This window comes from Phalacrocorax aristotelis, chromosome 6 (genome assembly GCF_949628215.1).
Source record: "Phalacrocorax aristotelis chromosome 6, bGulAri2.1, whole genome shotgun sequence".
NCBI classification, from domain to species: domain Eukaryota; kingdom Metazoa; phylum Chordata; class Aves; order Suliformes; family Phalacrocoracidae; genus Phalacrocorax; species Phalacrocorax aristotelis.
This window is the reverse complement of record NC_134281.1, coordinates 9,476,884-9,492,207: the sequence shown is the minus strand read 5'-3', so window position 1 is coordinate 9,492,207 and position 15,324 is coordinate 9,476,884. Positions and strand designations below refer to the sequence as shown.

At 41.0% G+C, this 15,324-nt stretch overlaps 1 protein-coding gene across 1 annotated transcript in view; it reads left to right on the top strand.

The window, feature by feature from the left end:
• Positions 1-15,324, top strand: part of PTPRG (protein tyrosine phosphatase receptor type G) — a 415,547-nt gene that overhangs the window by 341,508 nt on the left and 58,715 nt on the right. Inside the window, exon 13 of the mRNA XM_075095798.1 lies at positions 3,627-3,759. Coding sequence (XP_074951899.1) covers positions 3,627-3,759 — 133 coding nt within the window. The remainder of the gene's footprint in view (positions 1-3,626; positions 3,760-15,324) is intronic.

The following is a 15,324-nucleotide window of genomic DNA, read 5'->3' as shown; positions in this document are numbered from 1 at the left end:
GGATTGAATATGATTGGCATCTGTTTACAAAACAGTGAAAAGCCGTGCTTAGTTGTACACAGCCTGTAAGTATGACTGCTGTAGGAATGCCTTTAAAGAAATAGGGAGAAAATAGCTGCACAGTGGCATGAGCTTGTATCAAAGGTAATACTTTTTTAAAAACATGTTTTTGCCTTTTCATCATATAACAATATGGCTGACACTATTTTCCAGAACTGACATAGCTTTTTAAGCCCATGATTTCATTTACTCAAAGGAAAGATGGGCAGGTCACTTTCTTTTAAGTGACCAGATGAAGTGAGGCAGTTTGGCAGCGGGGGGTTTCTTTTGGCCTGCAGAACGCGCGTATTGTCATAGTTAACGGTATCTGTAATGGTACAACAAACAGAACTTTGTCCTGGCGTTTTGTGCAATGGATGGTAAAGGTAAATAGGTTATATATTACAACTATGGTTGCTTACTATAGCAAGCAGTGTTGCTTAAGGGAAATAAACATGTTAATATTCTCGGGAACCAGTTACCAAGAATACACAGAAGAACAGTACATTTCACAAATTGTAGAATGCCTCCTTCTTGCCTTGACCTTTGTGCAAGAGTTGCATTGCCAAAGCCTCCCTCACTGTCTAATGCCCTCTAATACTCTCTGTGCCAGGGCCTCATTCATCCAAGGCCTAGATGGAACTGCTGAATGGGTGGTGCACAGGAGTTAGGGATTTTTCCAGATGCAGGAGTGGATTTAGTAATGGTGGGCCTTCTATTTTGTGGGACCTCCTGAAACAGCTAGGCTGTAATAATTTTTATTCCTTCCTACTGGGATGAATTCCAAGCCAGTAAAAGGCAAACTGAATTAATTCAATGAAGGCATATGCCACTGGAAACTGTTTACATTTCTTAGCAAAAATGGAGTTTCCTGGTCCATTTTTTAAGCTTCCCCTTGCCCCCCCCGCTGTAGTACAGCGTATGGTGGGCACTGTTACAAGGATATGCTGTTGACACTACCAAGCCTCAACATTTTTGCTTTGGAAAAGAGTGGAATGCTGACTATTTTTTATTTTATAATATTTTGTTATGTAGGAGAACAGGAAGCTATAAAGTCCCAGATCTGTCTTTTTTTGTGTGTATTTTCTTCAACTCTTCTTCCAAGTTACCCAGCATGCTGCCTTTTCTAAGGCTCTTCTGCCATGACACTCAAGAGACAGGCACCAGCACTCCAGCTGTACTGCTCTACTTCTGGCCCCAGCTGTCATTCTAGTACAATTTTTATTGGCATCGGTTTGTTTAAGCTCTCTCAACGCTTTACTTAAGCAGTAGAAAACACCTAAGACTTTTTCTTCAAACCCGGCACAGGAACAGTCTCTTTTTCTGAAGCATATCACTGCTTGGGCATTCCCAACTGGAATTTCAGGGCCAGCCATCAGCATGCAGAAATGGCATTTGCTATTCTGGCACTCAGCACACTGAACGCTTTCTTATCCTCACATCTGCGGTATAGGGAGTTGGCAGGGTCAGATAAGTGTGTTCTCCACAGTAGACTGAGTAAGAGGAGCATCGTGAGCACTGCAGAATTTAATAGTTTGCATTGGGACTCCAGCCCATGCTGTGCTTATAATGGAATTTAATTTTCTTCCCATGCAAACAGAAACATATGTTTTTGTGTTGAAATATGTGGAGGTGAAACTAAACAGAATATTGTCATTGGAGAGAAATGAAGCAACACCCTACTGGATGTAAGGTAGTGGGACTGTTTGGCTTGCCTACTAAGTTTTATTACATTGCATGATTTTTTGCTTTGTCCCTTTTACCAATCTGATTAGTAACACTTGCCTCACAGGCTTAATTTTTTCATGCTGTTAAATGATTTGAAATGCACTGATAAAAAAACAGTGCCTCAGGCCTTATGATTTTTGCAAGTTTGGCAAATACAAAGAATAAGCCTTTGCTCTAGTTTTAGGGTTGTTCTTATTCTTTGCTAGTCAAGGAAATCAAAGACCTGTCTTAAAAACAGTATATTGTATGCTGTTAATATGCTGTGAAGACGAAAGCTCACCACGTGCTCAAGGTACAAGGTTGTGTGCCTGTTCTGCGAAGTGGCACTGTTGGTACCCGCCGTAGCCTTTCTTACTGAAGTTGGAGACAGCTGGCTACTCATCTGTCTTTTGATTGGTTCTATACTCAGTGCACATTCACTTCCCCCAAACATCCCTCTGATTAGCACCTCATTTAGACTGCTTGCTAAAGGGCATTACCTCCATCAGCCTAGTTCTTAAAACTAGAAAGATTTCTTGCTGGGCTTGCAGCAGCCTGCAGCCTTGCTCTGTTTTCAGCAGTCAGGCGAAAGCATTTACAATTAACCTTTACTTCCATGTTAGCTGAATTTTACTCCTGCCTATGGAGGAGTATAATCTAAATGCTATTAAAATAGAGTATGACTTCATATTATGTGACATCTGGTGACTTCCAATTATCTGTGTTTTGCCTGCCTACAGTGAAAAGGCAATTATGTTCTTCTGGTAGGATTTGCAGCAGTTTCAGAAGATATGATATGATAATACAATACTGAATGAGGGCAAGGAAGCACATTGGTAAGGAAAGACTCACATAGGCTAAAAAGTAGAAGTCAAGTGTGTACATTTCAATCCTCGTTCAAATCTGAAGCTGTTTGCACTAATCCTTTCCCCTTACGTCCTGTTGACAGGTATTGATCAACTACTGCCTGTTAGGAAACATGAATAAGATAAAGAATCAGCTTCTGTATTTTTCTTTTATCATTTTGTCTTAAACAATTTATTCGTCAAGTCTACATGAATTTGCACCAATTAGATGTCTTTTGAAATACCTTGATACAGTGCCTATGCGTATTGGCTCCAACACTTGCAGAACCTCTAGATATTCATCTTGTGTATGATACAGTTATTTTAACAAGATGTCATGCGAAAAGTGAAACGGAGTTACTTGGCCAGCTCTCAGGATATTGACCAACTTTAATTTTGTTCAAAAGCTGTGGCATAATGATTTCTTCTGTCAGTTACAACACATCCTATCCATTCATTCATCCATCCATCTTGACAATCCATATGCTAAAAAGTGCTTTCGTATGCAGTAACTCACCAGATTGTGACAATTCTGCAAATGATGTGACATGACACCCAACATGTTGAGGATTTTTTATTTTAAGATAGTTACCAAGAAATTTATTTCTGAAGCAAAGTATTACACTGAGCTTTGCAAACAGGGCTGTCCTCTAGAGTTGAGAAACAGAGTGCATTTCTCTGCAAATGCTGATGACCGAGCAAAGAGTTTACTTTGTTACTGTGGTGAAACAACTCAGTGGGGTACTCCACATCTGATAATAGCTGCTTGCGCGATAGAGTCCTGAAATTGTTGATGAGACTGTAATTACAGGCATTAGTAAAATCCAAGCCATATGTGTCAATAAACACCATACTTTTGTGCTCTTATGTCTCAGGCTAAAGACAAATGGCGTCCCACCCTGCAGTTAGAAGATCTTTGCTCTGTTTACTCATACCATGTAAAACGGACAAGCTATTTGTTTTGCTTACGCATTGTTCCACACAGTAATTCTCTTTCCATTTAGTGATTGTTTTTGTTATGTGTTTAACACACAGCTGACAAGAACAGCTCCAGCATGGCCACGAGACCTTCTCCTGGTAAAATGGAATGGATCATCCCGCTTATTGTGGTCTCAGCACTGACCTTCGTGTGCCTCATTCTTCTCATTGCTGTGCTTGTCTACTGGAGGTGAGCCTGTTTCCTTTTGATTGGAAACTGATTATGGTTTAAAACAAAATTCAGGTCGTGTTTTTTCATGTGGTCCTGTGGTGGTTTTGTTTTTTTTTTATTAGCTGTTACAGTGATCGATGCATTAGATAACTCTCTGGATGCTAGAACAGCTCTGTTGGTTAACTGTTCAGCTGTCTTAAATATTGATTTTTGTGTCATGAAAATGAGCTTGGTAGAGCTCTAGCAATGGTAGAGCCAGCTGTAATGCCAACAAATATTTTTACAATTAGTCCCTCTAATATAGCTATAAAAACACATCTTTGTCTTGGCCTTCAGGAAGAGTGGTCGTGGGAGAAAAGCCCAGTGAGACTGGACTTGGTTCCATGGGTGGCTTTGCCACAAACCTGTTCTTTTCTTCCTTCGACTGTACTTCAAGAAAGGGGGATAAGCTTGTTTCACGTTACATAGCAGCGCTCTGAGTAGGAGTCCTTTAGCATTGGTGAAGTGTTTGGAAGTGTAACCTTCAAGGTCTCGAAAGTAAAGATTGCCTCTTACAAAGAGATACTGTCCTTTACACCAATGGGCATTGGTTCAGTGGTGGAGGCTAGGGTTAGCATCAACATATCCATCTCCATTTGTTTTACAGTAAATTAAAACCTGCAGCACCTTCTTGTGCCAGGACCAGAACCCAAAGACACCTCATTTGTCTGGCAGTGAAAATTACCCAGGGATTAGCCTCATAGAATGTACTTCAGAATTATTTCAAAGTCTCATTAGATGGGACACAGAAAAGTAGCTTTGATGAGAAATAGCAGTCCATTGATCATTATATTTGCAGAATCAATTAAAAAACTACCAAGCTGTTTTTCAGTACACCCATTTTGCTGACAATTAATTGGCCAAATTGTTGAGGCTGGGGACATTTGAAAGAATGTTAATAAATAGATGACAGTGGTCTTGTGAAAATAATTTCTATTAACATTTGCAAGTAATTAACGTCATTGCAGTAAGACAGTGAATAAAATTGCAGTGATGTGTGCACAAAAGCTGAAATTGGAAAGGTTCTGAAGATCCCATTGTAGCGTCCTGTCCTTCAATATATATTTTCTTCATTTGAAGGACTAAACTTTGTCACATTCATATCAGGCAGGACCTTGAAGGATATGGTATATCCTGAAGCACTGTAAGGAGGGGTTAGTAATATTAATCTTGCGTTGATACAAAATGCTGTTCTAAGGAGGAAAGGTTTTGAAATCCAATGCTAACAGCTATTATCAAGAAGAATGTTGGTACCTCTCATTGTCTGGAAAACATTTCCATTTCCTGCAATTTCACTAATGGATCAAGAGAAATAATTGCAAATTTACCGTTTAATTGGCTCAAAGAGTAACAATACTGTCCCTGGGAAGATACTAAAGTTGGAAAGTACTGGCTTCGTGACCAGTAGTTAGGGACTAATTTTTGATAAATATTAGCTTGTATTATAGATGGTAATATTACTCAAGTCTAAAATTAAGAGATGTTAATTAGAGTTAAATACGTTAATCTTCAAAATTCCTAACCATCCACCTCATAAAATTTTTATTTGCTTCGTAAAAACAAACAAGCACATAAATCAAGGGAGGTACATGAACAAAGAGTTTAACTGAAACCAAATTACTTTTCCAGTAATGTTTGTTATTTTGCATACGGACAGCAATTGTTTCTTATCTGCTCTCCAAAATACGCATGAGTAGTTAAAATTCATCAATAGCTTTGGTAAAATTATGAACAGTGACATTAATACCCCTGACAGCAGTGGATCAATTTTTTGTGTATAATTGATACTAAAAAAAAGGTGGAGATTAAAAATTAATAGAGACATGCAAAGTATGTCATGTAGCAGTCAAAGTTGTTACATAAATATGAAGCAACAAATTGAGGAACAATAAACAACCTTGAGAGCACATGTGTACAAGCTTCAAAATAATCTCCTCTGTCTATCTTCATAGTTCTGCAGATTTTTTAACAAATACAGAGAGTGCATAAAAAAAGTCAACATATATTTTAGGATAAATCAATAAGCAATGAGAACACAAATCGTCCATGGTAACACTTCATGTTGTGCAGACCATGTCACTGAAGTGGCAACACAGCATTTTGTGTGCCCTTTTCAGTGTGATTACCTCTCCTTAGGAAAAATAAAATGTTTATCTCTGTGAGTCTTTTAAAGTAACGAAAAAACAGATCCTCAAACACTGCAGAGTCTAATTCACAAGTTTGAAAGGAACAGTGATCTGGGCTTTCAGGAAGAAATACTTAGCTTAAAATGTAATGGGCAACATATGGAATAATTTGCTAAATAACACTATCAAAGCAAATGGCATGAAAATGAGTTTGAGACAGATTTTTCAGTATGGGAAACGTGGTTTTGAAGTGCACAGCAGAGAAACACTTGTTATGAAAGGATAACCCTCAAGGGGACAGGCATGCTGGACCAAGGGGTCTTTTCTTGCACAGCAATTCTTTGTTTTGGTGTGAGAAAAAGCATTACAAAACAAAACCCAGAGAACTAGAAAAATGCAGAAGAGACACAGTTACCCTTTGGCAATGTATTTTGAGGGTAAAACAAATTATATTTTCACTTTTGCGTTTTTGAGCATTTGTGGGATTAGATGATTTGAGACCAGAGGTGACATAAGTAGAACAATGAAGCAGAGCGAACCCTTCTGCTTGTTTGCACTGCATTGATGCCCTGTTATCCAGGGACCAAAATAAGGAGTTAGGGAGGTTGCTTGTGAAGGTTTGGCACAGCGTTCATCTCTGGAGCCTTTGTAACTCATTCCATGATACAGCAATGAAGTAAGTTTTGTGATGGTATCTGGTTGCAAGGAAGCATAATTTTCTGTTCCCTTTATTTGAAAAGGAGAGTGATAGGAAGCAGTCACTGTTTGATGAAGCTTTTCCTTTATCTGTTGAGCTTCCATGCTGTGTTCATTAGAGACTTCCTGTAATTGAATATATTTGGAAATTATCTGTGCCATTTCTGAATGAGACTCCCTTATTTGCAGAGGTAATTTGCTGTTCAGTTCCTTTTCCGTGTGGATCCTGGACAAATGGCAAAAGAATATGATTGATGTTGATGAGAAAGGGTCAATTCCACCTTTTTAGCATGACGGCCATCTCAGTAATGAAAAGGGATGGGAACTTGCAGGCAAGCAGCAGCTCAAAATTACCTTTTTACTAGAGTGTGCTGAATTCAGTACTTTTAATGGCACTGCTGTGCAAAAAGGGCTATGTGATTTTAAGTTGGTAGAGTGGAAAATAAACTAGGTCAGCATAATGAAGCTGCCAAAATTGCCCTGCCTCTTATCCCAGAACAATGAGGAGAGCACCATCATGGGACAACCAGGAGCCATGAAGTTCACTGGGGCTGGTTGGCAGTTGGGTTTCCTGGGCAGGAGGGACAATGATGGTTGTAATTTAAGTTTGCTTCTGTGCATCTTTGATTCCTCTTGAGGAAAAGCTGGCCTGGCAGACCCTTGAGCTGTTGTGGGCACCATGAAGGGGACTGTTGCTCCCAGCACCTCTATTGCTTGCAATTGAATTCTTCTAGCATTGAGTCAAGAATTTGAGTCTTAGCAGAAAGAAAAGGTGAGGAGACCAGATCCTCGTTTTACTCAATGTGTAGATTCGCCATTCATTTCTGCAGTGGCACAGTGATATTTCTTTTTCTGCTTTCGTTCCTTTCATACCGGTTCCTGAAATTGTGCGCTGTAAGGACACCCACTGAGCATTTCTGAGAACCATTCACTGGGATTTTAGGATCTTTTGCCGGAGCACTACTAGCTCATCTAAAGCCTGTTAACACAGGTGCTTTGTAAAGTGCCATTTTCCAAACACATTATTTTTGCATTTCTGGGCATTTGTTTTGCATCTGTGATTTCATACCCAGACTCAGTATCATGAGATCCTTCTGCAGTTCTTCAAGGTCAGTTCAAAATTTGACTTGGATTGTCTTCAATCTTTGCCACTGTTATTCTCACAACCTTTTCTACAAGCTCCGAGAATTGCAGAGTGTGTTTGGTAGTGACCTCAAAACTATTTAGGGATTGAGTGTGACTTCAGTATTTTTGCAACAAGACAAGCTCCTATAGCATGCTGAGCCATAATATGGCTTGAAACATGTCTTTTCTAGCACTTCCACTATATTCTGTTGCAAATTGAACAAGTCCTGTGTATTGTCGCTTTAAGGGAAAGCCAGGGTCAGTGCCACTTTCTTTTTCACAGAGGTGCAGGAGGGTGGCTAGAGTTGGGAAATCAACTAAAATACTTTGATGCACATTAACTTCCCTCATTGTAGAAAAAAAACCATATTTTAGGAGTGACTGGTGACCTTCCACTGTTTGTTTTCCATTCTGATTTCTAATCTAAACACTACAATGCTATAGACTGTGGTTTCAAAGGGAAAAATAAGCAGAGAATATTAAGAAGCAATTAAGATTTTAGAGTTTAGCCAACAGCAACTTTTAAATGGGAACTAAATTATAGCCATTTCTCATTTTCAGCTAAGAGGAAGAAATTAATTCGCAACTATAGCTGCAGAGTTTTCTTTTTCTTTCTTTTCAGCAGATACCATAATTCACCTCTGAATTATTGCTGCCATCAACATCGTGATCCCAAAGACAAAGCAGGAATATTGTATTGCATTTCTTATTAAATCAAGCTGTTTATACAGTGCTAATATGTTTACATTCAGGAGGGATTTTTGGAACAACACAGCTGCTGCCTTTCAAAGAGCGAGCAAGCTTGCCTTGCTTGTTTATAGTCGTGTGTGTATACGAGACAGCTTGGGAAAAAGATGCCTTTAATTTTCCTTAGGCAAAACCCTATAGAATTTAGTAAACAGTAAGAGTTTTCTTAGGTTTTTGTTAAATTCTGTTGAATTGGACAGAATCCTTGGGACGGGTCCTGTGGCAGAGTCTCATACTTCTCTGGCAGTGCCTTTCTGTGTAGAAAAAATGACAGTGAGCACCAGGAGATGTGGGTTCTTTTTCTGACTCGCTCATTGATTTTTCTGTGTGAGCCGGGGCCAAGTCACTTACGGTTTGACTGTATTGTTGACCTCGGTGGTGAAGACCTCACTGGGAACAAGCTCAGGTGCTCAGTATTTCAGCATCTGAGTTCTGCTACTGATAAAATAGCACTGAAGAAGGTTGGTGAGCGGTATTTGTAAATCAGTTTGTAATATAGAAGTGAAAACTGCAACACAAGATCGAGAACTGCTGTAGTTACCACGTCTAATAACCATGCCTTGGAAAACTGCCTTTTGTCATTAAATTCTGGGGAACTTGCACAGCTCCATAGCTAAGACAGTGTTAAAACTTCATCAGGGAAAAAAAAGAACTTCTGCCTGTAGCAGGTTGTAAAAAGTGTTGAAATTGTTATTTGAACCTATCCCTAGGTTTTATTTTATGAGTATACAATGTGTTGTTCATCTACTGTACTGATTGAAAAAGGAACATTGCAAATTTACAGACCATTGTAAAATTGCTTGCTTACAATGATAAAAGCTGCTTTCAGCTTACTCTGAAATATTCGTGATTCTGCTCATTTTCTCACCGATGAAGGATGCTAGGTGGTAACACTTTCTGAGAGCCTGTATGTTGATTTTAAGAATGCCTCGGGTGCAGCTGCATGAGTATTTATTTCAGCAGCAGCAGTTCAAGTAGCATCATCCGTTCCTGCCCTTGTTTTGCCCTCTGTGATACCAATGCAAATGTTCGTATAACCATATGAGGAGCTGGGTTGAGAAATAATCCACGTTTAAAAAAAAAGAGGTGCTTTCATGCCCTGTTTTAAACCAGATTAGCTCCCAGTCTGGTTCACACAGTTGTACCAGCACAACTGAGGGACCAGCACGAGGCCAGAATGAGCAGGAGGGCTGAGGATGCTCATGCTGACACTGCCCTCAGTCATGACTGAGAACCAGATCCAGGCACTTGTGCTCATCTTGGGGAGTGCCCCAGAGCACAACCCATGTCATCACAGGCAGTGAGGAGAATTAGCCAACAAGGTTGAGTGATTCCCTGAGCTGGGAGACAGGCAACGCCACAGGAAAACGAGGGGAAACGTGGAGGTGAGTGGTGTGCCTGAACCCCCTCGCAGCTTCCATCTCCTTTTTAGCGACCAGATATGCCGTGCTCATGCCAAACAGGACACGCCTTCGTTTTCTTCTGGGAATGGCCATGTCTAGTATTGTATGATGGCAAATAGCCTCAGAGGGATGGAGATGGGGCAGATCACTGCCTGGCAAGTGGGATGCAGCCCAGGCTGATTCGGAGCCCTCTGATCTCCCTGCCTCAACCCAGGCAACGCAGGAAAAGCGCTTTAGCTTTTATTGCAGAAGATCGAGTTTTTATTTGATTTTGCCAGTGACGGAGGTAAAGGTACTGAAATATTCGGCCCTTTTGTGTGCTGTATCTCAAAGCACTGCTCGTTCTCATTAAAGGAGAGCAGGCCTGTGATCAGCTCCCTCTTATCTTGCACGGGGAACCAAGCTTATCCTTTACGCCGATGGCAGGCAGCTTGCTTTCAAGACTGAAGCTTAGGGCAGCTGCTGGTTGCTTGTTCTAGCTGTTGGTATCGTTCTTTGAGCGCTTGTCATTCTTCCATTAAGAGGAAAATCAATATGAAAACTTCTCTGACAGCATCTTTGCTCTTTCATCTGGCAACGTGCAGCCTGGGGCGAGGGGGGAAAAGCCCACAAAGAGCTCTGTTAACGCCATATCGTAGCGTGCCGTTGCTGTTCCTGCCATTGTTGGCTCGTGGGCTTTCATCTGCTCCTCTTGCAGGGAGCTGAAAAGGATCCGGCCCGGCTGTTTGCAAGGGTTGTGGGGCGCCGGGGTTTCCCCTGTGCGTGAAGGACTGAGGTAGGCGAGCGCAGCTGTGCGCAGGGGAGGCCGGGAGGCTGCACGCCCCACAGCATTCCTTCGCAACTTCTTGCTCAATAGCCGTTTCCCAAACGGCTACTTTAGGGCCTTTCAGAAATCACAGGAGTTGTCAGTTGTTATAGTAACAGACCCCCTGCTGCTGAATTGGCCCCGAAATGCCCATTTGGGCTTTTGAACAGACTAACTCATGCTCATTAGACAAAAAAGAGAGAGAGACAGATTTGCAGATGGAAAGTTGCTTTTTAAGCATGCTGGATGATCTGTTAAGAGCTAGGCTGTGGAAAGGGGCATGTTCCCTCATTATATGCCTGTTACTTTTACTCTTCTTTAATTAACACTAGTTTTACTTTTTCTTGCAAACCAGAATTCTGCAAGATTTCCGTTTCCTCACTGGTGAGGCCAGTAGTGAGCTGCCTCTTTACAAAGCAACAATTTTTGTCTTGAGAAAGGAAAGAAGTGGGAGAGGGATTTGCCAAGCTTAAATGCAGATCAGTGGTGATTTCCAGAACTATTAGATAGCTACAAAACTCAGGAAATAGTACTGTTAGTCGTAATTATACAGCATTAGGAGCAACATCAAAAATCCGTACGCACGCTCTGACCCAGGAATGTCCCACTTCAGGGAAATGACACAGTCTAGGTTTTGCTTCAGGTGTAAACCTGAGCTGTCCCACTGATGTAGACAGAGTGACTCCTGAATAACTGGTATTAGCTAAACGAGACCCTGCCCTTGTAAATTTGAGCCCGCATGACTGAAGAACCTGCATCACCTTATCTGCAGTTCTGCAGTTGCAGTAACAAGTTACTTCCTGCCATGTGTTTGAAGCCAGCTTCTTCCTATGTCACACACGTCCAGCCTTCACCTGAATTTCATGAAGCAATGTTCTCCTCTCAGCTGTCCTGTAAATGAAAAGCAAATCTAGATTTGTAGCAGGCTGGTGAATCTCCAGGTGTAAATGAGAGAGGTCTGTGGTTGTCCTTGTGCAATATACCTTTTCTGTGAGGAAGCTAGTTAGACCACATGGGCAGGCAGGGTTGTTAGTGGAGAGGGAAGGCAAGTGCTCCAGTACATGAAAGGGCTCTGCAAGGAATACGTGATCTTCTGCACCCGTTGTGCTGGGGGGTGAGGAGTCTTTGGCTTAAATTGCAGCAAGAGAGAAATTTAGGTTTGGCGTTAGAAAAAGCTTCATGATAGGAAAGATAATAAAGCAGTGGTCCACAGAAGTTCCATCATTTCTAGGTTCCAAAACAAGGTTAAGCAGCGATTCGTCAGGAGCACCACAGGTGTCACTGATCCTGCGCGGGAGCTTTGGGGCCCATTCTCCACAGCTCCGCTATGCAAGCTTTAAAGCACACATGCAAGCGTGAGAAAAGAGGAGGAATGGTGTAGTGGGATTAATTGTCCTGTAAATCACAGGCTAGAAGCCTGAAAAAGTGTTTGGAAGACAGACACAGTTTAAATGCATCACATTTAAAGTGAATAACATGAAGCCGGTAAAAGAGCACATCTAAGAACTGGGGGGAGGGGAGAGGGAGGGCTCTAGCTTTAGAGGGAGAGTGAAAGGAAGATACAAGTGGGCAGGAAAGAAACTGCAAAGGCAGCTTGCAGAGGACAACTGTCAGGAGACCCACAGGTTGGTGGAAAAAAAAAATCCATTTGGAGTTCTGTTCCATCTGTTCTCCTGCAGCGAGGAGCCTAAAAGTAGGGGAGAGTTAAGAGTACCACAATGACTTGAAGTTTAAAACCAAAACAGAGGAGAAGGGATTGGTGTAGCTGCAGTTTGTTGCCCCTGTTGTGTGGTATCTAAGGCATCATCTGTACTGCGGTGTCAGTACTGCCCCGTTATCAGCAGTGAGTGCCAACATGAGGCCACCCCTGGTGCCAAGGGCAGAGACCCTGTGAGCAAGCACCCACCGTGACTGAATCTAGACATCCCTGGAGAGGCTGTTAGGCTTTTATATTAAAGTATTTTCTTGCAAAGGAGATGGGGAATGGTGATTGCTTGAAGAACCAAATTTCACACCTGTGAAACCACCCATCACAGCGCCAGAAATCCTGGTGCCTGCTGGATTGTGATCATTTTTAACAGCACCTTTAAATGAGAATTCTCACTCTGAAACGTGCATAGCCCTCAGCTCCTGGAATGTTTGTACCATGTGGGTCAGTTGTGTGAACATCTTTTCTGCAGGCACTTTTATGGATGTGGCCATTGAACTCAGTGGGAGCCCAGATCTGCATCACCTTTATTTTAAAAGATAATGTCAAGCATGCAATCGTGAGTCAAACAACAGGAAAATACATGCTTCAGTTGTGGAAGACTAGAATTCTAATACCATGCTGGTGACCTGGAAAACTCCCAGACAAAAAAAGTATACTTTTTTATTTTTAACTTAATTTTTATTGTGTCCCGTAAGAGGTGAGACATTTAGCCTATGCTTTGCACATGGGCCCACACAGGCCATCCCATTCGTTAAAGGGGGTGAAGTTTATGTAAAAATCCTGGCAGCAAGTTGGAAACTGCTGTTGACACACTCCTCACTTCTTTTGTTTAGAGGTGTAACAACATTTCCCCAACATTTCCATAAATACATTCTTCTGCAGAGAGAGCAAAGAGGAGCAGGCAAGGGCAGCTGAGGTCAGGCAAGGAGGGATCTGTGGTGCGGCTGCAATTGATCTTTCTGTTTTGTTTCTGTGGAACTAATTAAATGGATTAATTGCAGACTTTTGTTTTTCTGGAAATGCCTTCCCCAGTGCTGCTGTAATGGTGAGGTTTTAAAAGGAGAGCAATATCTTTATCTGTGCAGTAACTGGATTAAAGGTAGTAAATTTGAATGAATATTTTTTAAATATTCAAATCTTCTAGTTAAGCTCCATTAAGAACTGGTTTGTAGGTGCCGAGCAATAGTATGCCATGAGGAGTATGTGTTTTCTGGTAAGCACGGCGGTAGAAGATGCCAGGTACCCCTGGCTTCTCCACCTCATCTGTTAGGTCTTTTGGAAGCTATTCTACAGGAAACTTCAGTACAACTCTAATATTTTTGAACTCTGGCTTTTAAAGCTATGATCAGTATTTTAAAAGAGAAACAAATTTCATAAATGATTTTTGTGAAATTAAATCACTTTTTAAAAAAAGATTATGATTTCTTAAGAAGGTGAATGCATTCTTTTTCAGTCCGCCTTCTCAGCTCAAAGAAACAAATAAGACATTTGATCTCTTGCAAGTTTGTTTTCTATTGATCTGTTGCTGGTTTATATCTTTTCTATAATATTCTTAGTATGTAAGAGTATGTGTAAAAGTGTATATAGGTATCTCTGGAGCAGATTCCCTCTTGTAAATTGGTAGGTTCAGGACTAGAGGAATGTCTTGGACAAACTGTGAATGAAATATCCTATAATACAAGCAGATGTACCCAGAGGGAACAGTATACCTCTGCTGTGAAACTGTGAATTAACCACAGCAACCAGATAAATGATATTTTTTTTCTCTCTCCTTGTAGCCATAAAATATAGCTATTGAAGGGCCCTGTGCTGTCCGAAGTCCCACGGCAGCATTTGGACTAACATTAGCACTAGCTATTTCCCAGCAGGATGTGGTCTGAGTGTAAAATTATAGGGTAAAAATATTAAATCAATTCAGCAATCTTAACTGGTTGGATAAATACTAGGAATCAGCAGCTTAGTAAAACAATAACAAGCTGGGGTGGACCTAATTCTACCTTTCTTAAAACCTGTGCAATTTGGGAAAAACCGATGCCTCAGAATGTACAGCGCAGGTGGTGCTACTATTACAAATGTTGCAAGTATGTGAATTCATTCTGTTTATTATAGACCACTGAGTAGTTTGTTTAAAAGAAAACATTTTTTCTGTTGCTATGAACAGCATGTGTTCCACTCTTCCAACTTACAGGTTAAAATCCATTTGAGCTCTAACTTTTAAGCTGAAACAGGCATAGGTGGCATGCCTGGTTCTCAGTTGATGGGTTGTTTCATGTTTTGGAAATCCTGTCTTTTCCAAAAGAGTACAAAAACGTTCTGAAATATCCTACAAAGTGACATTTGTAAAATAATAGAAATAAGCCCAATTTGAATTTTTAAAATATTATTAATGATTAAAAAAAAGAAAAGAAATCAAAACATTTCCCCGTAATGACGTATTCTATTCCCTGAAGGATCAAATATGTTTTTCATTTTCCTTCTGATCAAATTATCCGTTAAATGGATATACTGCTGTACAGTGAATCACTCTCTAAAACCATTTTTTAACCACTATCAGAAAGCTTCCTGTGAGTGCTGATAAAATTCCTCACGTTTTGTAGCAGCACGAGCTTATCTCATTCACTCCCATGTCAAATATGTTTTAAGCTGTTATGGATTGAGGCATGTTTTGTCATGCCACAGGTTGGATTTAGGGCTACGATGCTGAATCCCTGTGGATGGAGGCTTCTCCAAGTCATGTATAAAGGGACAGCTTTCCTTTCGCACAGGCATCAGGCTGGGGATACAGGTGCTCCTCAGCTGGAGCAAACCCTGCACTACCAGTGGATGGAGACAGGAAATGGAGCTCACACCTGCTGATGGATATTTGGCATAAATGTGGGGTTTGAACGGGAGTGAGAGAATAGCCCTCTGCAAGGCAGGCAGAAGGAGTGC